We start from the raw sequence: 20,348 nt of genomic DNA, 5'->3' as shown, positions 1-20,348 counted from the left end.
ATTGGCTTAGTGGAATTGGCAGGCCAGCAGATGGCAAAGACAGACATTGCCTTTTATATAGTGACTAAGGTGTCACTTTGGTGAAAGTGTCATCTGCAGTACTTTGGAGGTGGGACCACATGCTGACCAAGGCCAAGATAGTAGAGAAAATGGTGGGAGGGTAGTTGCTTTTCACAAAGTCCCATAGAGGTGAGACCGGCTGGGGCTAGAGCCCGGGGGGCTGTAGCAGAGATGGAAGGGAGCCTGGCTTGGCTAAGGGAGGCAGTCTGTAGCCTGTGCTCAGAATTGATGAAGGTCTTCAAGCACAGAAAATGCCAACTGCTGTTGTTCTTCAAACTGCAGCTATTAAAGGCAGTGGCCTTGAAGTGACAGCCTTAGCAGGAGCTAAGGCTGGGTGCAGCAAGCCATCTTCAAGACTTCTCCGCCAGAAAATGTGAACTAGGTAGCTCCAAAGGTCAGATGAAGGGTCTTGCCTTCCCACCCAAGCTTCTCTTTCTGGCGGCCTCAAGGTAGCCACCTCTAAGAGGCATGAGCAGAGCACAGAACGTCATTCTAGGTCAGACCGCCAGCTGTGGGTGCTTGCTGGAATTCAGAAACCACAACCCTGGGGACACCCCCCCCAAACTGCTCCAGGAGTCAACAGGCTACAAAAGCTCTTCTGTTCCCCAGAAGGCTGCCCACCACTGCAGTCCCAACTTGGATGTGGCCATGGAGGTCCACGGACAAGGAGGTCCTCCCAGAGAGCAGGACTTGGCTGTCAGGCAGCTGAGGGACTTACTGGCCTTCTAGAAGTGTCTTCGTTCTTCCTGTGCAGTGGACCTGGGTAACCACTTGGAGCAGTGTTTCCTGTTCTTCCCTCTTACAAATGAGTTTTCAATGGTTGTTTTCCTGTTTCTACTTCACTGCTGTTTATGGGCTGTGTGTGTGATCACTTGTCTTGAGTTTAGAGGTCATTGACAAGAAGCCACCCAGAGCTGATGGGAGAAGACCACAGGTCACCCAAAAGGGATCTTAGCTTTAGCGTCAAGCCGTAAGTGGCTGGGGCCTGGGTTGTCTACCTTGGAGAGAGGAGGAATGGCAGAACCAAAGGGTTGAACTATGGCAGAGATTATTAATTGTCCCTGAAACCCATTCTTTCCTTCTCAGAAACAGAACTCCTGAATTTGTTAGACACATGGTTTCTTGGAATAAAAACCTTCCCTAGATTCCCTTGCAACAGATATAGCCCTGCCGATAAGTTCTGATCAATGAGATGTATAACATCCAGACGATACACCCTAAGGGAAGGGGTTTTGGTTTCTCCTTCCCCTTTCCTCCATCCTGCTGGCTGGAGCCACTGTCATGGACCTCAGCATTGACGCTGCATACTGGGGATGGCAGAGCACCAGGTCAGAAGGAATCTGGGGCCCTGGGGATTATGGAGCCACCCTGGCAGCCCTGTGTGATATATAAAGTACAGAAACTTCTTTATGTAAGCTACTGTTGTCATGACAGCTGAACCTAATTCAGATCTAGAATTTGCCACACCAGGTCAAGACAGTTCGAGCTCCTGACCAGAGGGAAGGGATGGGCAGAGAGCACTCTCCTCCAAGAGAGTTAATATTTACTTTAAAAAAAAGAGAGAAAAAAAGAAAAGCAAACAGAGTGAGAAAACCCTTTCAGAAATCAAGACAATTATTAGAATAAAAATGTCAACACACAATAAGTGTTGCATAGCTTGAATGTTTTTATATTGATTAAACTTTTTCAGTAGAGTCACTGACAGTTCAGAATGAAAAATGTCCCAGATTTACAGAAAAAATATTGCTCATTAAGATATTTTTCAAAACTACATAATACCAATCTTTTTGTTGCTCCCAACAGAATGTGGGTTATAAAGATGGCAGACAGTCAGCCGTCAGACTCCCACATGTTTGGCTCCTCAGAGTTGGGCTGAGGTCAGGGTCTTTGCTGTCTTTACGGATTTTGTTCTCAGCGCAGAATGGCAAGAATGAGAGGGTGGCAATCCTTGACTCGGCATTCAAGCCTGCTAAGGTTTGAGGAACAATCTCTTGGAGACAAGTCATGGAAATGTGGTACATCTCTCTCCAGTAGCTATGTGGCTTTGATTTGCAGTTAATTTCAATTCTCTGGAACACTGACTCCCAGAATGGTAAACGTTGAAAGAACCCAAGAACTCATCTAGTCCAGCCCAAACTTCTTTTTACACGTAAGGAAATTGAGGCCTGAGGGCGACACATCTCACCCAAGTCTAGGTCTAGACCCGAGTAAGCTTTCCCTCATCTGAGCTCCTATGAGCATTTCCTATTGATACTGCCTCTGAGGGGTGAAGCGGCCTGTTGCTTTCACTAAAATGATAATTTCTGAGGAACAAAAAAGAAATAGGTAGCAACAGAGAGGCAAGAGCACCTACACTAATCTAAAAGCATTTTTGATGTTAACGATCTGGAATTAAAATAAAAAACTTAATTAAAAAAACATTTTTAGGGTACCTGGGTGGCTCAGTTGGTTAGGCGACTGCCTTTGGCTCAGGTCATGGTCCTGGAGTCCCGGGATCGAGTCCCACATTGGGCTGCCTGCTCAGCAGGGAGTCTGCTTCTCCCTCTGACCCTCCCCTCTCTCATGCTCTCTATTTCATTCTCTCTCTCAAATAAATAAATAAAATCTTTAAAAAAAAAACCAAACACATTTAGTCTTCTCAAGCTTCTTGCACACAGGGTGCTGATGTATTTTTATCAAACAGCAATAATTTGCTAGACATCCTGATGGCATTTACATTGAGGTCAGCTTTCCACCTTCCCCTCTCTTTTGGGACTTAGCTGGTAGAACGTCTTCTGAGTCCAGATTGAAGAAAGGCCCTGGTATGAGGATATTCCTTTGTGCTTTTGTTCTCAGCAGAAGAAATTTTCTTTTGTGGAAAGATCCATAAGCTTCTACTTCTTTTTTTTTTTTTTAAAGATTTTATTTATTCATTTGAGATACAGAGAGAGAGAGAAAGAGAGAGCACGAACAGGGGGAGAGGCAGAGGGAGTAGCAGTCTCCCCGCTGAGCCAGGAGCCGGATGTAGGGCTCGATCCCAGGACCCTGGGATCACGACCTGAGCCAAAGGCAGATGCTTAACCATCTGAGCCACCCAGGCGCCCCATAAGCTTCTACTTCTATTTCATGGGTTTTTGGGCTGATGGCTGGTAAGTTAACTTTTCCAAGTAACGCACCTGTAAGCAGTGTCAAATAGCTACCAGCTGATGAAAACTCCCGCTGAGAGCATTTTATTCGGTCCTCATATTCAACCCACAGCCTCAGTATTATTCCTCCTGTTTCACAGGAAATAGAGAAAAGAGACACAGTGCTCCGAAGTGACCAGGCCAAGAAATAGTTTCTGACGAGTGGGATCAGGAACCAAATCTCCAACTGCGTAATTGCAACCTCCCCTCGTTCATTCTGCTAGCTTAGCACGAATCCGACAAAGATGGGGCTTCGATGGTCTCCTGTCTCACTCACAGTAGTGGGCTAGGGCACGGCGTGACACCTCCCTCCCACCCCTGCCATTTAGCAGTAAAATACTGGTGGGGGACAGGTGGGAAGTGTGCAACTAAATGAGCTAAGTCTGGAGATAAAGAACCTTTAGAAACCCGGTTCCCATCATCTAGGTCGTTACCCAGCTTGCAACCAGGAAACGACTCGATTGGTCCAGAGTTTGCTAACCATCAAAATGGCTTCACTTCTGTGCGCTATGATATAAAAGCATCCTTTTTCTATACATCCCGCTAAGAAACTGGCTGAGCTTCCTCTCCCTTCAGGATACATAAAAGCCGCTATTTAAAAATACCACATTCACATTTTTATGTAATTTATTTTCCTTAAATAATAATTTGCTACAATCCTGTCACAAATTTTTAAAAAATTTAACACAGTATGAACAAAGGCAGAATTCTTTAGGACAATCAAGATCAGGGTGCACTTAGAATAAATTAACATCAAATTGTGTTTATATTCAGATAGCCTGATCCTCTCCTTTGAAATGAAATGGAGACCATTCTAACCGAGGGTGAATGCACACATTTGTTCTTCTATACAGAGACTCATTCTTTATAGAAACTCAACTGTAATTTGAATCAAGTTAGGAATCCTGAGAAACACTTACCATGGGCACACACACACACACACACACACACACACACACATCCACACACATCCACGGACAACCCTCTAGAAGCTGGGTTTCCCATGATTCCATGACTAGATCTTTCCTCAGAAGGGCCAAAGATTCTGAATATGAAGATGATATCCCATCTCCCCTCAGGAAAATCGTAGTGTTTCAAGTTTAATAGCTTGAAGTAGCAGCAATCCATGTAGTAGATTCAGTAGTCGACAATTCCAGTCTTGGGTTCTACAGGGACAGCAAGAGGCAAGCGGAAGCCCGAAGCACCCTGCTCCTAACGACGGGTGACAAGACGCCCAGGGAGTCTTTGTTCTCAGAGTCTCAACTGAAAAGTCGCCGGAACCTACGTCACTAACCTGGTCCAGGCACTGTGTGAGCCCCTGAAGAGGGTCATTAATGCGGGGAGCAAGCGGGGCATTTTGCACATGATTTTCAGAAACACGAATATCGGAAGTGGGAGGGAGATGGGGCAGCAAAGGTAGCGCCCGCCCTTGAGCTTGAAATCCCACCACCCTACCCCTGAATACATTCATCAGGGATCCCTTAGCATCGGCAGGTGAATGCGAACAGTTCCAGCTCTGCCTCGAAGCACAGAAAGCTCAGCCCTTAGAGTCCTATACACATATACACACAAAACATCCAAACAACTCCAAGTAGCCACACCCTCTTGTTCTGGGAGGTCCACAGCACTGCTGGCCTCCCCTCTCAATTGCCCAAGGATGGTTTACAGGAACACGGTGACGTCTAGGGAGGAAGGCAATAGGACAGGCCCCAAACTGAGATCCCCTTTTGCTTATTTCTGAGGACAAACGGGCCTAAATGTTGCTGTAAGTGCATGCGTATCTACACACTTCCTATGTACACGATACCTCTTCTATAGAACTTTAAAGTGCCTGGCTTCAAATGTGCTCATTCCTTCCCCACAGCCTACAAATTTCCTCTTGCTGCTTCCAGAGAGGCGTCTGTCCTTAAGGAGGATGCCCTTGGGAAAGAGGAATGAACGTTTTTCACAGTTGTCTTAACTGGGATCCAGCATTTGGACTAAGCCTTCTTCATAAACACGAAGAATTGCTTCACATACAAACTTGTACTGGCTCTGGAAAAGAAAAGAAAGCTGTCAGTCCACCCGCAGCTCCATAAACAGGCCTTGTACCACATCTATGCTCACTCTTTCACATCGCTCACAAGTACTCTGAGCTCCAGCTCTGGGCCAGGCCAGACCCTGCGTACCTGCAGGGGACGCACAGCAGGGCAGAGACACCCCCCCCGTGCGGCTGTTATTCCTGCATCATGAGGGCCAGGGGCGGCTACCAGAGAGCAATGGGCAAAGCTTAATGGAAGGCACAGCCGAGGGAGCCCATTCCACGTGGCACAGTCAGGGCTCAGAGCCCCGGCCGGGAACACCTGGGCCCTGAAAGAGAGGCTGAACAGGCGGCGGGGCCTTGTGCCACAGTAAGGAGTCCGGACTTTGTCTTAGGCAGGGCCACTGAATGCTGCTCTGCAGGACATGGTTCTTTATGTTAACCAACACCTAAGGACCTTATTTAGTGAAGTGTACAGGGTGAGGGAAAGCATTTCGACGGCACTTCACCAGCTAGGAAAATCTACCCAGAAGATGCACTGTAAACATTGCGAACCCACAGTGAGGTCTTCCATAACATGGAAGAGGGCAGAGAACGAGAGTCTTAATAACCTGATCTTTTCCTCTGAATTGTATTTCCTGAGTATAATATAGAGCTCACCATCATTAGAGAAATGTTAGAAACTTTGCCCACGCGCTCGTGAGGGCACAGAGCTGGCTGCAACGTGGAATTCCCACTCCTTTGTTTTTTGTTTTTTTTTTTAAGATTTTATTTATTTATTTGAGAGAGAGAGAATGAGAGATAGAGATCACGAGAGGGAAGAGGGTCAGAGGGAGAAGCAGACTCCCTGCCGAGCAGGGAGCCTGATGCGGGACTCGATCCTGGGACTCCAGGATCATGACCTGAGCCGAAGGCAGTTGCTCAACCAACTGAGCCACCCAGGTGCCCTCCACCCCTTTCTTTGTTTACTCCATCTCCTCCTCCAGAAAGCCTTCCTTGACTTTCCAAAGTCTGCTTTTGATACTCTTCCATTGAGTTCTTAGACTCCCCTTGGACTTCCTCCATTACTGTTGAGATTTATAATGGACTGATCCAGTTTTCCCACCACATACAAGCTTGGGTCTCTCCGGTGTGTGCAATTACCTAAAGGAATGTGGGATGGTCCCCATTTTGCAGATGGGGAAACTGAGACTTGGAGAGAGGTTAAGGGACTATCCAAAGGTCACCCAGCATGTGGGGTAGCCTGAATCATGCTTTCTTCTACACCACCTGACCTGCCTCTCTTGAAGTTCTAGGAGAAACCCACGAGATTTCCTCTGGAGGACACTTGCAGCATCAATGACTCAGATGTGACACACACGGGAGACAGCCCAAGGAGGAGAGACTAGGGCCGTGTGAAACGTCCATTGAGCCAGAAGACTCACTCACAGACAGGCAGGTGGGGTAAAACCCTCAGGGGACTTTGCTTACTTCTGATGGACAAATGATGGGCCAGTGGCTCGACCATGTAGAAGGTAACCAGGGCTGCTCCCTGGCCGCATGGCTGGCAGGAACCACACCACGGAGGCAGCAAAGGGAAAGGGCAGTGAAAGACAGAGGTCACGTGGGGTGGGCTTTGGAGTTGCTCAGCCTCTGACAACCTCTGCCACCTTGGGCAAGTGATGCAGAGCCCTTGAACCTTGGTCTCTTAACCTGCAAAGCCCTCCTCCCAGGCCTGGCCCAGGGCAAGTGCCCAGAAAGTGTTGGCCATCATTACTACTTTTCTTTTTTTTTTTTTTTTTAAGATTTTATTTCCTTATTTGACAGAGACACAACGAGAGATGGAACACAAGCGGGGGAAGTGGGAGAGGGAGAAGCAGGCTTCCTGCCGAGCAGGGAGCCCGATGTGGGACCCGATCCCAGGACCCTGGGATCATGACCTGAGCCGAAGGCAGACGCTTAACGACTGAGCCACCCAGACGCCCCCATCGTTACTACTTTTATCAGTGGATTTCTACTCACTGATGTCTGCACCATCATGGCACGCTGGTCTCGCATTTTCCGGACAACATCCAGTGGGTAAACAGGCAGGTTTCTCTCAATTAGGCATATGGCTGTTTCCATGGTGACCAGCACACCGGTGCGCCCTATTCCAGCACTGGGGGACAGAAGCAGAGACTTGGGATTTGCTCAGGCAGTATTTCTGCACGGCCCAGCTTAACTCCTAGCCAGTTCCCACGTTTACTCAGAGCTTTCCTCCCCTGACCTTCAAGAATACAAAACACACATTCAGGGCGTGCTCTTGAACAGGCTGAAAAGGTCTCTCCTCATATATTCTGAGGCCAGGGGCTTCAACACCAATGAAAGGAAACCCACATTTAAGTGTGGGCTGAGGGTGGGGCTTTCTTCTTCTGGTCTACATTCAGGGATTTATGCTTTCATAAAATTCTAAATTTTTTGAAATAGGGAAGAAATAAACAGCCTTCTTATAAAAGCATCTGGTCTCGTGGGATTTAGGGTGCTCTTTGCCAACTTTCTCCAGGTCTTTCCCTCTGGAGTACGTGTATGAAAACAAGCAAAACCAGAGAGCCAGAGTACCTGCAGTGAACTAACACAGGGTCACCATCCACTCGCAGGGACCTCACAGAGTTGACAAACTCCAGAAAGTCTGAGGAGTCATCAGGAACGCCGTGGTCGGGCCATGCGACGTACTGGAGATGCGTCACAGTGTGCTCTTCCCCAGTCTGTAGAAGATGCAGGGTGGCCTTGGTGAGCCCATCCAAAAGGTGGGTGGGTGGGGGGGACCCCGGCCTCAGCTATGGTGGTCCTGTCTCCAGCTGCCCTTCCACCCGCTGCGCACAGCCCTGCCGAGGCCCCTGGAAACCCACGCTCACCCTCCACGAATCCATCCACTCCCATGCACCCATCCTCCGGGACACGGCTCAGGCCACCCCTCCAGCCTCCCTCAGGACGGCTTCCTTCCCCACTTTTGCCCACTGCGACTCCTTCCCTTTCGCTCTGATGGCACTTGCCATTAGGGCCACTCACACTGGCTTTTTCTTTTTTCAGGGGGGCAAAATACACATAACATGAAGTTACTATTTTAAGCATTAAGTGTATAGTTCAGTGGCATTAACTACATTCCCGGGGTGGTGCAACCATCACAGCTAGCTATTTCCAGAAGTTTTTCATCTTCCCAAGCAGAAACTCTGTAGCCACGAAGCACTGACTCTTCAACCCGCTCCGCCCAGCCAACGATCCTTCCACTTTCTGTCTCAGGTTCTGACTACGCCACGTACTCCATACAATCGTACAATACTTTCCTCTCGTGACTGGCTGGTCTGACCTAGTAGAACATCTTCCAAGTTCATCCTTGCTACAACATCCATCAGAATTTCCTTCCTTAGCAAGGCTGAATAGTATCCCACCGTATAAACAGACCACATCTTGTTTCTCCATTTATCTGTCAATGGACACTTGGATGTTCCCACCTGCGGACTGTGAGCAGCGGTGCTGGGAATGAGGGTGCTGGTTCTTTCACAAGTCGGCTTGTACATTTGCTGAAATGCTCACCAGGTGAAAATGTAGAACAGATCTGGAAGCACTGCCCTATCCAGGACCACGGTGGATGCTGCTTTAGCACCTGCCTCTAAGCTGTGCCCTCCCTCCCCGGCCTCTCCCTGCAGGGGCGCGGCTTACCTCCGCGTTGGTGACTAGCATTTCTCGGAACACATAAGCGATGGTGCAGTCCTCTGACTGACATCGGATGTGAAAGTTGCCGTGTTCCATGACATCAGGAGGATCGGGCCAGTACTGGTGACATTTGGTCTGCAAGGGAACCACCGGGTGTGAGCTAATCTCCACTGTGGGGCGGTGCACATGAGCAGTCACCTGGATGGACAGGTGGGGCATGTGGTCAGCGCCCTCACACTCACACACCAGGTACTCTGAGAGCTGCTGGTGGAAGGGAGACTCAGGCAAAGCCCATCTGTTCTTTGTCTGTTCCCTGAGGGCGGCAGAGGAGGCTCCCCTCCTCTCCTAGAGAGTAGGGTCGCGGTGGGCCTGCCAGGGGCCAGGCCACAGCTCTCCAACCGGCCTGGGGCTGCCGCCCGGAGGATGAGTACAGAGCTCATCCTCCTTATCACCAGGGTCTGCTTGCTGGAAGAACAGGAGAGGCCTCAGACACGGTGCCTTGACATAGGAGCGACCTCTCCTCCTCATCCGTCCTCCATCCCCCATCAAGCCCACTCCTGGCGCTCAGGTCCCTTCTCTGCTCTCCACACGCCTGTCCACCTCACCCTCCTTCACCATCCATCCCCTACCCACTCGAGTAGAAGGCCTCAAGGCCCAGAGGTTACGAGCGCACAGTGGGAAGTCACAACTCCACCGGACTCACTTTCTCCTCTACCTGCTAGCCTTATGACCTGGAACCTGCCTCTCAACTTCTTGGATTTTCATGGTCTTCACTGGATAGATGGGGACAACACCTGCTTCCGAGATGGTGACAGAGGCTGCGGGTAATGGTGAGCAGTGCCAGGCTCACTGTGGGGGGCCAGGTTACCATTGTTGCTATGAGCCCCCCCATCAACTTCAGTAAGGGTGATCAGAAATCCCATAGAATTCCCAGTGAAAGAAGTCCCCAAACAGAGACAAACATCCCTTTACATTCAAGCAGAGTCCCCTTGGCCCTCAGAGGCTTTTGTCCGTGACTCGCGGAGCTGACACCCTCCCCAGAAGGCAGATGGGGAGCCCCAGCATCAGAGGGCTTAAGTGACCTGCCCAAGGTCATAGGGCTGCTGCAGCTTCCCCCGCAGGCTCAGGCTTCCCCGCAGGCTCACGGAGAGCCCGCCGCCTCTCCCTGTTTTTTATCCTCCCTTCCAAATCCTGAAGCTTGGGCCACAGCTGTCTTAGTTCTTGCCTCCGGCTTCAAAGCAAAACTCAGGGCCAAGCTGTCCATCCCAACACAGTGCCATCAAATTCTGACTCATTCAATTTTTTTTTTCCTCCAAGCTTATAGTTGCAACATCTTACATAAAAATTATATTTGTGTACAGCTAAAAGGGGCTCTAAACCAACAGATGCACGTGATTTGTCTAGAACAGCTTTTCTATTCTTATTTTCAAACGGCACAGGGAATATTCGAAATTAAAGTATGCGGACGGAAAGTTGGAGTTAAGAATTTACTTGTCAACCTTACATATGGGTGTGTGGGCTAGTGGCCATTTCCCAATTTCCCTTAGACGTGAAAGGGCTGCTGTCCCCAGAACCCAAGGCAGAGTCGACACCCACTGGTCTACATCTGCCTCATTCTCACAGGGTGCTAGGGAACATCAACAAAATGACGTGACCCCACACTGGCCCATGAGCGGGACCTGGGCACTCAGAGGCGCCTCCCCTGCACCCTGTCCTTAGAATGTGGGTTCTGCTTGCCTTTCCTGCTCCCAGAGGTTGCTGTGAGGACACAGCCTTAAGACAGTAATGTGGTGCTGGAAACACCTATACCATAGACGTAACCGAGCCCAGGTAGGGCCTCTTTATAAACTTTAAAGATTTGACGGGAAGGTGCGGGGATCCATTTGTCTCGCTGCTACCCAAGACAAGTCTTGTAAGTTCCCTTCGCTTATTAAAACCGTCACCTACCAAGCTGGAGTGGCCCGCCTCTTCCTTCAGTCTCCCCCTGCCCTCTGCATATGGGGGCCGGCTTCAGATCACACCTGGGCAGCTCCCCAGAGGGCTCTCTGCCATAGACCCCCAAGGGTCCTGCCCATAGGACCGCTGATGCGAAGGGTCTCTGAGGTGATCAGCCCATACAAGGCAGAGCCACAAATATCTATTTCCAGAGACTCCCAGTGAATCTGACCAGAACTGGACTCTCTACCCCTTGATCAAATTTAGGTTTTAAGTCTATTTGGATCTCAAAGCACTGAGGGTGTAGTAGAAAGAGCAAGGAGTCTGTGGAAACCCCAAGTTTCAATCCTGGTTAATAAGCTCCACTAACCAACTGTGTGATCCTGGGCAAATTACTAGACTTCGAGTCTCTGTTTCCACATTAATGCTGGCTGTGGGGGGTGAGGATGCTAACAACTTAAACCTACTATCTATTGATCAGGGTATGCCCAGCACTAAATGGTACTTTTTATGGACATTAGCTTGGCCTCAAAAAACCCTATGAGGTAGGTATTATTAGTGTCTCTATTTTGCATTTGAGTAAACTGAGGCTCTGAGTGTGAATCTACTGCAGATTATACATATCAGAAACGGTGCATACATAGATGTAAAAAATAATTTTTCACCCAGAGGAAGCAACCCTGATGGAAGGTGCGGGAGAATGTTTTTTCAATAGAAAAGCGATACCTCTATAGGTCTTTTTTCTCTATGAGGAAACCTGTGAACCTGAAGGGAGACTATCGAAAAACATTTTGGGTGGGAATGAAACAAGGCAGAAATTAAGGCGATGCTGCAGTGGGAGCACCTCACATGCTGGAGGAGACCCCACTCGTGGACGCACCTGCTGGGCACAGCCGTGATCAGGGACTCTGGCCAGCCACACGTCCGCGGGGAGGCCCACTCTACTAAATGCACGGTAGGGGAAAAAGGAAATGGGGCATGCTGAAAACCTCAACTCTCAGAACAAGGAAGGGGCGAAGCTGCTGGCCTGGAGAGAACCCGTGGGTGGTGGTGAGGAGCAGATAAGGGACCTCAGGATAAAGGGCTCAGGTCAGCTGAGAGTTCGTAATGGGAGAGGGAGGAAACATGTAGCCTGGATTTTTAGAAGAATAGGTTTCTAACAACTGATACACAGTGGGAGTAAGTCCCCAGGGTCCGAGACAGCAAAGGCAATACTGACTCAGGAGAAGGGGCCGGCTGGGATGGGCTCACGGGCTGGGAACCAAAGAAAGCCCCTGGGTCACAGGGAGACCTCAGAGGAGCTCAGGTTCAGAGCAGATGCCAACAAAAGGCGGGGAGGTGGGATGTCCTCAGGACAGAGCAGGAGAGGGAGGACCCGTAAAAGCAGGTGGAAGAAGCAGGGCCTGTAGGATGAAAGAAAGAGCCTTTCTGTCCGGGCTGGAACAAACAGAACCAGGGAAGAGGGGCTGCTCTGCAGGGCGGATCGTCTGTCACCCACCACACCCGCGGCAGCTCGTGAATGACCTCAGAGCTGGGAAGGGCAGAGCCAACTTGACAGGGGAAAGAGAAGCCCAACCCAGGGGAGGACACTGCATCCTGCTGCGCCGAGAGACCCCGTGACACGGGAGAGTGGCACCTCCATGAATACTCTGAGAGGACTTCCAGGCACCCAGAAGTCACAGAACAACAGAGGCAAGCAGAGCACAGGTTTCAAATGGGGAGCCTCGTAGGCTGTGGAAACGAGAAGGTGACAAAGGTGACGTTAGTCACCTACAAAATAGCAGAAATGGTCCAGAGCAGGGCCTGTAGAGTGTGGGAGCTGCTGGTACCATCGGGGGATTCAATAACACAGACCTGCATGCGTGGTGGGAAAGCAAACTTTTTTTTTTCTAAAGATTTATTTATTTAGTTTTAGAGAGAGAGTACGCTCGAGTGGGGGGGGAGGGGCAGTGGGAGAGGGAGAGAGAATCTTAAACAGGCTCCACACTCACTGCAGAGCTTGATGCGGGGCTTCCTGAGATCATGACCTGAGCCTAAACCAAGAGTTGGATACTTAACCGGCTGAGCCACCCAGGTGCCCCAAGCAAATTTCTTCGTATGTGCCAAGGATTGTCTTGAGGGTGGCTTTAACATCACTTCCCTAATACATTAACTCCCTTTTTATGAGAGACGAAGAAAGAGAGTGTGTGTGCACACATTCATATGGGCCAGGCTTTGGGTTCAGAGCCCGCAAGGCAAGGCATGAGTACTTAGTTAGAATTTAATAACACTGTTCTCTCTCTTTCTCTCTCTCTCTCTCTTTTTTTTTAAGTAGGGTCCACTCCCAGAGTGAAACCCAACACAGGGCTTGAACTCACAACCCTGAGATCAAGACCTGAGCTGAGATCAAGAGTCAGATGTTGGGCGCCTGGGTGGCTCAGTTGGTTAAGCGACTGCCTTCGGCTCAGGTCATGATCCTGGAGTCCCGGGATCGAGTCCCGCATCGGGCTCCCTGCTTAGCAGGGAGTCTGCTTCTCCCTCTGACCCTCTTCCCTCTCGTGCTCTCATCTCTCATTCTCTCTCAAATAAATAAATAAAATCTTTAAAAAAAAAAAAAAAGAGTCAGATGTTTAACTGACTGAGCCACCCAGGCGCCCCTGGGGTCTTCGTATTTTTATGCATACCTTCTCCTTATGGCATGTGGTATTTGGCTTCCACTTAAGGTATATCTTTCAAAATAAATGTATTAAAACAAAAAAAAGGTAAGTCAATTTAAAGAAAAAATAATACTATAGTAAAATAAATACAGTCTAGTCCCAGCAATACCTGTTAAGGTGGTCCCCAAAGTGCTACCTCTGCTAGCTGACATTTACGTAATATTTATTGTGTGCCAAGCACCCTCCCGAGAAACCTACCTGTATTAACCCCTAACATTCCCACAAGATAGGCGCTATTATTATTCCATTTTTCCCAGAGGTTTTGTAGTTTTCCTAAGTCACACAGGTAGGAAATGATAGAGCCGGGATCTGAATCTGAGTCTGCCTTCTTGCCCACCACAGCACAGAGCAAGAGGGCTGTGAGTGCTTCAGAAAGAGAGAGGGCAGGACTGTGAGTCAGCCAGGGTTTCCTGAGTTCAAAAACAGGTCCAAGTCTCTTCATTTCCTATTCAAAATGAAATCAGAAAATCACAAAATATAAAACAAAAATTTAAAAAAATAGACAAAACTGAGACTTCTGGACAAGATCAGGTGATGCTGTGTGATTTCAGGAGAGCCTTCGACAGTCTCTCAGAGTGACGGGGTAAGACAAGGTGGAGAAATGCAGGGCTGGGAGCAGAGCCGGGAGAATTACAGTTGCTCCCCAAAGGGTGCCCTCGACGTCTCTGACTCCCAGCGTTCTAGAAGGAGGTTTCTACTGCCTCTTGAGGAACCTTCACGTTTTTTTAACAGTGACTTACGCAAAGACAAGGGATTCTGATCAAAGCTGTCAGTGACAAGAAGCTGAGAGTGACAGCCGACACAAAGAACAACAGAAGGAAAGCCCCCAAAGCCCCAGAGAACACGTGACAGGCCAGATCCGATGGCCGAATCCAACCAGTGACGATGACACACAAAACAACACTAACATACGCTGGACTCTCGCCACATGTGATTCTCTAAGCTTTTTGCATCTACCGTCTCCGTCTTTACAAACCGTCCGAGATGGGCACTATTATCACCTGCACCTCATATACGGGGAAGCTGAGGGCCAGAGAGGTGAAGTGACTTGCTCAGGGGGAATGAGGTTGTGAACCGGGTCGTCTGTCTCCAGAGCCCCAGCAGCATTCTCTATGCAGCTTTCAAGAGTCAAGGGCAGAGTACAAAACGGGGCAACTGGCCCGAGAGCAACACCAAGACAGAGACTGGACACTTTCTGCTGGTCACAGGATCAATGGAAGCCGAGCTTATAACCTTTGACAAAGTCTAAGGTTATTTTCAGATACCTAACAGGCCAGTGCCTAGAAGAGAGGGCTAACTTCCTCTGAGTCTTCCAGATGGGAGAAGCAGGAGGGGTGGAGGTTCAAAGCCATGTAGATTTCAGCTAGTTGTAAGGAGGAATATACATATATTTTAAATTGGAGCCGAACACCCATAGGATGAGCCCTGGAGGTGTTTTTGCAGAAGTGGGGAGCCCTCTGCCTCGGACAACACACAGAAGTCCTTTGCAATCCACGGGGCTCTGCAGAATTAGTTAGGAATTCTTATTTTGCTGTTGCAGGTGACAGTGTAGACTGTTCTCAAACATACTATTCATTCTAATCTGCATATTCTGATTTCTGGCATGGATCAATTTGGTATTCTGAGCAATGTACCAAGGAGGGAGGCCTGGGAGGAAGCAGCACACGAATCATTCAAAGCAGGTGGCTCAAAGTTAATTTATATCGGATTTTGGATGGGTTTCTGAATAAATGTTTCCTAATGAAGATATCTTGCTGTATGCACAAGTTAAGAGAATGCACAATACAGGTACCCCTTGCACAGTGACTTCTGTTCCATAACCAGTGATCTGCTCCTCTGGAAAATGCATGCCCCGCTAAGCACAGTGTGGTGCCCATCACTCTCCTAATCAAGCCCTTCTTCCTCTTTTTGCATCAGATTTTGCTGCATCACAAGTGAAGGCTGACAGAGGCTGTAATTTCTCCTAGTTTTTATGGCCACTGTGGCACCCACACTGCTCTTCTCAGGATAGCGCTTGTCCTGGGTGGCGGAGGCTACAGTCAACACGGGGGTTCTGGGGCAGGTGAAGTGAGACAAGGGGAACAGCCTTCTGGCTTGTTATAATGGATCTGAGACAGGAGCGGGAAGGGCTGTCTGATCACTCGTTAGCTCAGGGAAAGCCAGGGAGTGGGCAGGAGTGCTGAGCTGCCCCTCACTCAAGGTGTCTATCAGTAGTAGCTCTCTAAAGGAGACTTATGGGTCACACAGGGGCTGGACCAGACATCCAGGTCTGAGATTCATGTTCCACAGGGCAGTGTGTGACATGCCCACGTTTGAATTGGAAATCAAGCCACTTACCCGCCCTCTCTCTGTGAGAGTCGTCAACATGACAATGAGTGATAACTTCTGATCCCAGACGACTTGCCAAAATTGTGCACAGGTGTGTGGCAGGGGACCCTGAGCAGCAATGTACTTGTTCACAAGGTTAGCAGCAGGAATTTCCATCTGGCAAGAGATTGTTCAGGCATTAGTACCTGTCACCGCGACAAGGTAGACTTGTCTACCTTGTCCTACCTTGATCCGGAACTGGATCTTAAACTCTTCTAGTTGGTGCCTGACATCACACCAGAATACCCCATCAATTTATAGCCAACAAGGAAAATCAAAGAAAAAGCTATTTTAAAAAATCCTTGAAAGATGCCTGATGATGACGCTAGCATTAACTACTTAAGGTAAAGCTGCACGACACGCAGCAGGCGATAATCAGAAACGTGCCTACAAGACAGCAGTAGAGTTTCAGTGACCTTTACTGCTATATCCTAAATATAATCGATATTGGCCATCTGTATTTTCAGCAATACATACCAGTCCTCATACCCAAATCTTTCCCCACACAGGGTTTTCTATCAAAATCCATTGACTTTTCTCTGACGCACAGACCATACAGGCGTATACCCCCACAAATGCTATGCCCTGCTTTCTGCACGGCTGCCAGTGCTCGTGTCCTTGAGTTGACCAATCCTTCCCCCCACCCAGCCTTACTGACATGTAATCAACAAATAAAAATTGCATGTATTTAAGGTGTACAACAGGATGGTGTGATATACGCATATATTGTGAAATGATCACCACAATCAAGTTCATGAACACATCCATCACCTCACCCAGTGACCACTTGAGTTCATTAATGTTAAACATCAAAATGTTTTCAGCTGTCCTCAGTGTCCCTCCCCCATCCTGCTCTGCTTGCATTTCTTCCCTCTGAACTGAGTCATTTCTATGAAAAACATTCAGAACCTGTTGAGCTTTGAAGCGACACTAGGATTCACTCATCTTAGATGCAGAAGGCCAAGAGAGGTGCCTAATTCATGATTTGGTTGATGCTGGGGTTAATGGCTTCTTCAGCCCTGGTCTTAGTTCCCTCATATCCTCACGGTCAAGGAGACCGGACTGCGTGACCTTGCTGACCCCACCAATTCTGATGCTCTGCTCTCAAGACACCAGGAATGGTGAAGTGAGAGTCAACGAATTCCACAGATGTTTTAGAATAAATGGAATCACTGATAGGGCCCATTTTTATTAGGTAGTTTTTGATATTTTGCTATAACTTGAGAACCTGAGAAATCATCTGTTCATTTAGATCAGGGGTTGGCAAACTGTGGCCTGAGGGCCAAATCTGACAGCCACTTTGCAAGCTAAGAGTGTTTTGGGTTTTTTTTTTTTTGAGATTTCTTTTTTTATAGATTTTATTTATTTATTTGAGAGAGAGAGAGTGAGAGAGAGAGCACAAGTAGGGGAAGCTGCAGAGGGAGGGGGAGAAGCAGGTTCCCCGCTGAGCAGGGAGCCCAATGCCAGGCTCGATCCCAGGACCCTGGGATCATGACTTCAGCTGAAGGCAGATGCTCAACTGACTGAGCCACCCAGGTACCCCAAGGTTTTTTAAAAAAGAATTTGTTTGTTTGTTTAGAGAGAGTAAACAGGGGTTGGGAACAGAGGGAGAGGGTGAGAGAATCTCAAGCAGACCCCACTTGGAGTGCGGAGCCAAACTCGGCTCAATCTCATGACCCTGAGCATCATGACCTGAACTGTAATCAAGAGTCAGATGCTTAACTGACTGAGCCATCCAGGTAACCTGCAAGCTAAGAGTGTTTTAAAAAATATTTTTACATGGTTGCATTTTAAATGGTTGTGTAAATACCTAAGTAATATCCTCTATTTTGCCTCAGCTTGCAAAGACCAAAATGTTTATCACCTGGCCCTCTACAGAAAAAGCCTGCTGACCCCTGGTTTAAATGAAGAAAATGAGGTTCAGAGAGGCCAAGTAAGTTGTCCAACATGCATTTGCAGAGTGAAATGAATGCCTTTCTCACAACATGTGACATCTTTTTACCTTTTCTTTTTGGGTTATATGCACAAGTGGTTTTCTTCCCCTTATTTTTAGGTGGGATGTACAGTAATAACATGGGGGGAGGGGACACAAAGTTACAAGCATACCACTGGCAAAAACAAACAAACAAACAACCCAAAACAGCCAAAAAACAAAAAACCCCACAAAAATGTCAGCAGTTGAGGACAGAAGGCATGTGGACGATGGGAGTCAGAGACACGGAGTCTGAGTTTTGGTCTCACCTTCTGTTAGCTTTGTGACTTTTCAAATTATTTAATCTCTCTGAACCTTAGTTTTGTCCTCTGTAAAATGAGACTATTGTGCCTTCCCTCAGGGGCTGCTGAGGTGCTGAAATGAGGGGGCGAACAGGGAAGCACTTCGTCCACCGCAAAGCACCACCCATGCCACGATCATGCTTGGGACAGTGATCAACGTGCTCTTAGTATCCAGATTCTTGACTTACGTTCACATAACTCGCATTAATATAATCTTCATTTCCCTGCAATAAGACCCGGGTGGTGTCGTCTGTGGGGGAGAAAAACAATTTACCGATTATCCCGAGCGTTATTTTTATCATGCCAAGGAAACAAGAGTTCAGTCCCCAACCCCATCTGCAGCTCTCGCCTCATTAGCATAAACACTATTCCCCAACTGTTCTGAGTCTGACATGGCGGCAATAAAGACGGTGGTGTTTACAGACACACTGAAAATCGTTCCAGAATACCAGACAATCTGTTTTAAAAAGGGAAACATTATCTCAGCGTGTTGGGGGAGGGCGGGAAGGGGAGGGAGGCATTCACACCGGATACTCACAAGGCAGCACATCTTTGTATCGGTTTTTGTCCAAATTTTGAGGCAGCTTTGCAAACGTTATGGCCAGACCGGGCTTCTTTCTGTAGAGTTGCTATATAACAAATACAGAAGTGAGGAAAAAACCCCCAAAAATCGACACTGCAAAAAACAGCTATGGAGGGAGTGTGGAAACATACTTTAACAATAAAGTCTACCACTCCTGGCACTAGATCTTAACATTTAAAAGTGATTAGGTGCTGTATTTTATTTATTTTTTGAGAGAGAGAGAGCATGTGTGAGTGGGGAGGGGAAGAGGGAGAAGGAGAGAGAATCTCAAGCAGACTCCCCACCCAGTGCAGAGCCCGACGTGGGACTTGATCTCACCACCCTGAGATCTTGACCGGAGCCAAAATCAAGAGTCAGATGCTCAACAAACTGAGCGACCCAGGCACCCCTTGGTGCTATATTTTAAAAGAAAACTCTTCCCGGGGCGCCTGGGTGGCTCAGTTGGTTAAGCGACTGCCTTCGGCTCAGGTCATGATCCTGGAGTCCCGGGATCGAGTCCCGCATCGGGCTCCCTGCTCAGCAGGGAGTCTGCTTCTCCCTCTGACCCTCCACCCTCTCATGTGCTCTCTCTCTCTCTCATTCTCGCTCTCTCAAATAAATAAATAAAATATTAAAAAAAAAAAAAAAGAAAACTCTTCCTAAGAAGAAATTTTATACTCCCATGAGAAACTGACAACATTCACTTTCTTCTTTCTTTCTTTTTTAACATGAGGATCTTTGGGGAAAAGGAAGTCATAGGAAGGGGTCTGAGTCACCAGATAATGGATCATGGTAAGTAAAACCTCGTCTTTATGACAGTTATTTGACAAATGCTAGAAGCAAGTAGAGAAAGGAAAGGATCCTGACTCAAGGTTACGTGGAAACCATTTATATTAGTCTAGAAACATTTCCCTCCAGTTCAATGGAGAGAACCCTGTTCTTAACTAAAGAACAAGAGCATTTCGTTCATCATTAAGAAGTCTGTTTCCACAGTAAAAAGGGTAAACTTCATTTAAAGGGGTATGTCCCTGTGCATTTAATAACTAGCAAAAAATGCAATTAAAGCCATCTTTGTACATCTGTAAGCACCTACTGGATACATTTGTGTCATTTCCCCAATACGATTCTGACAACAGCTCTGTGGGAGAGACTAAGAGGACTCTTATTTTACAAGCAAGAAGCAGAGATTAAATATCTTGCTCACAATCACAAACGAGAGGCTGAATTCACATCTGACTCTTTTTTTTTTCTTTTTCTTTGAAACCACACTATGGAGGTATGATTGTCATGTAAGAAGTGGTGTATATTTCATGTATACAACTTGCTGAGTCTGGGGATAAGTACACACCAGTAAAACCACCACCACCACGATGGCCACAGACACATCCGTTCCTTCCCAGTTTCCTCCTGCCCTTGAGATTTCTTTTTTTCTTTTCCTAAGATTTTATCTATTTATTTGAGAGAGAGCACACGAGTGGGGGGGGGGAGGGGCAGAGGAAGAGAGAGAAGCAGACTCCCTGCTGAGTAGGGAGCCCGACTGACTTGGGGCTCCATCTCACGACCCTGAGATCATGACCTGAGCTGAAACCAAGAGTTGG

The 20,348-nt window shown here is 48.0% G+C and overlaps 1 protein-coding gene across 7 annotated transcripts in view; it reads right to left on the bottom strand.

Annotated features, from left to right (window-relative positions):
* Positions 1-3,839: 3,839 nt before the first annotated feature.
* Positions 3,840-20,348, bottom strand: part of PTPN3 (protein tyrosine phosphatase non-receptor type 3) — a 105,548-nt gene continuing 89,039 nt past the window's right edge. For 4 of the 7 annotated variants that reach the window (XM_027616454.2, XM_027616456.2, XM_035723706.1 and 1 more), the window contains 7 exons: positions 18,727-18,817; positions 18,377-18,438; positions 15,885-16,031; positions 8,923-9,114; positions 7,822-7,967; positions 7,246-7,381; positions 3,840-5,258 (listed from right to left, as the gene is read on the bottom strand). In XM_027616454.2, coding sequence (XP_027472255.2) covers positions 5,181-5,258; positions 7,246-7,381; positions 7,822-7,967; positions 8,923-9,114; positions 15,885-16,031; positions 18,377-18,438; positions 18,727-18,817 — 852 coding nt within the window. In that variant the 3' untranslated portion in view covers positions 3,840-5,180. The remainder of the gene's footprint in view (positions 5,259-7,245; positions 7,382-7,821; positions 7,968-8,922; positions 9,115-15,884; positions 16,032-18,376; positions 18,439-18,726; positions 18,818-20,348) is intronic. The other 3 variants (XM_027616455.2, XM_035723707.1, XM_027616457.2) reach the window with 2 other exon arrangements.

Source organism: Zalophus californianus, chromosome 13 (genome assembly GCF_009762305.2).
Source record: "Zalophus californianus isolate mZalCal1 chromosome 13, mZalCal1.pri.v2, whole genome shotgun sequence".
NCBI lineage: Eukaryota > Metazoa > Chordata > Mammalia > Carnivora > Otariidae > Zalophus > Zalophus californianus.
This window is presented reverse-complemented; position numbering and strand designations above follow the sequence as displayed.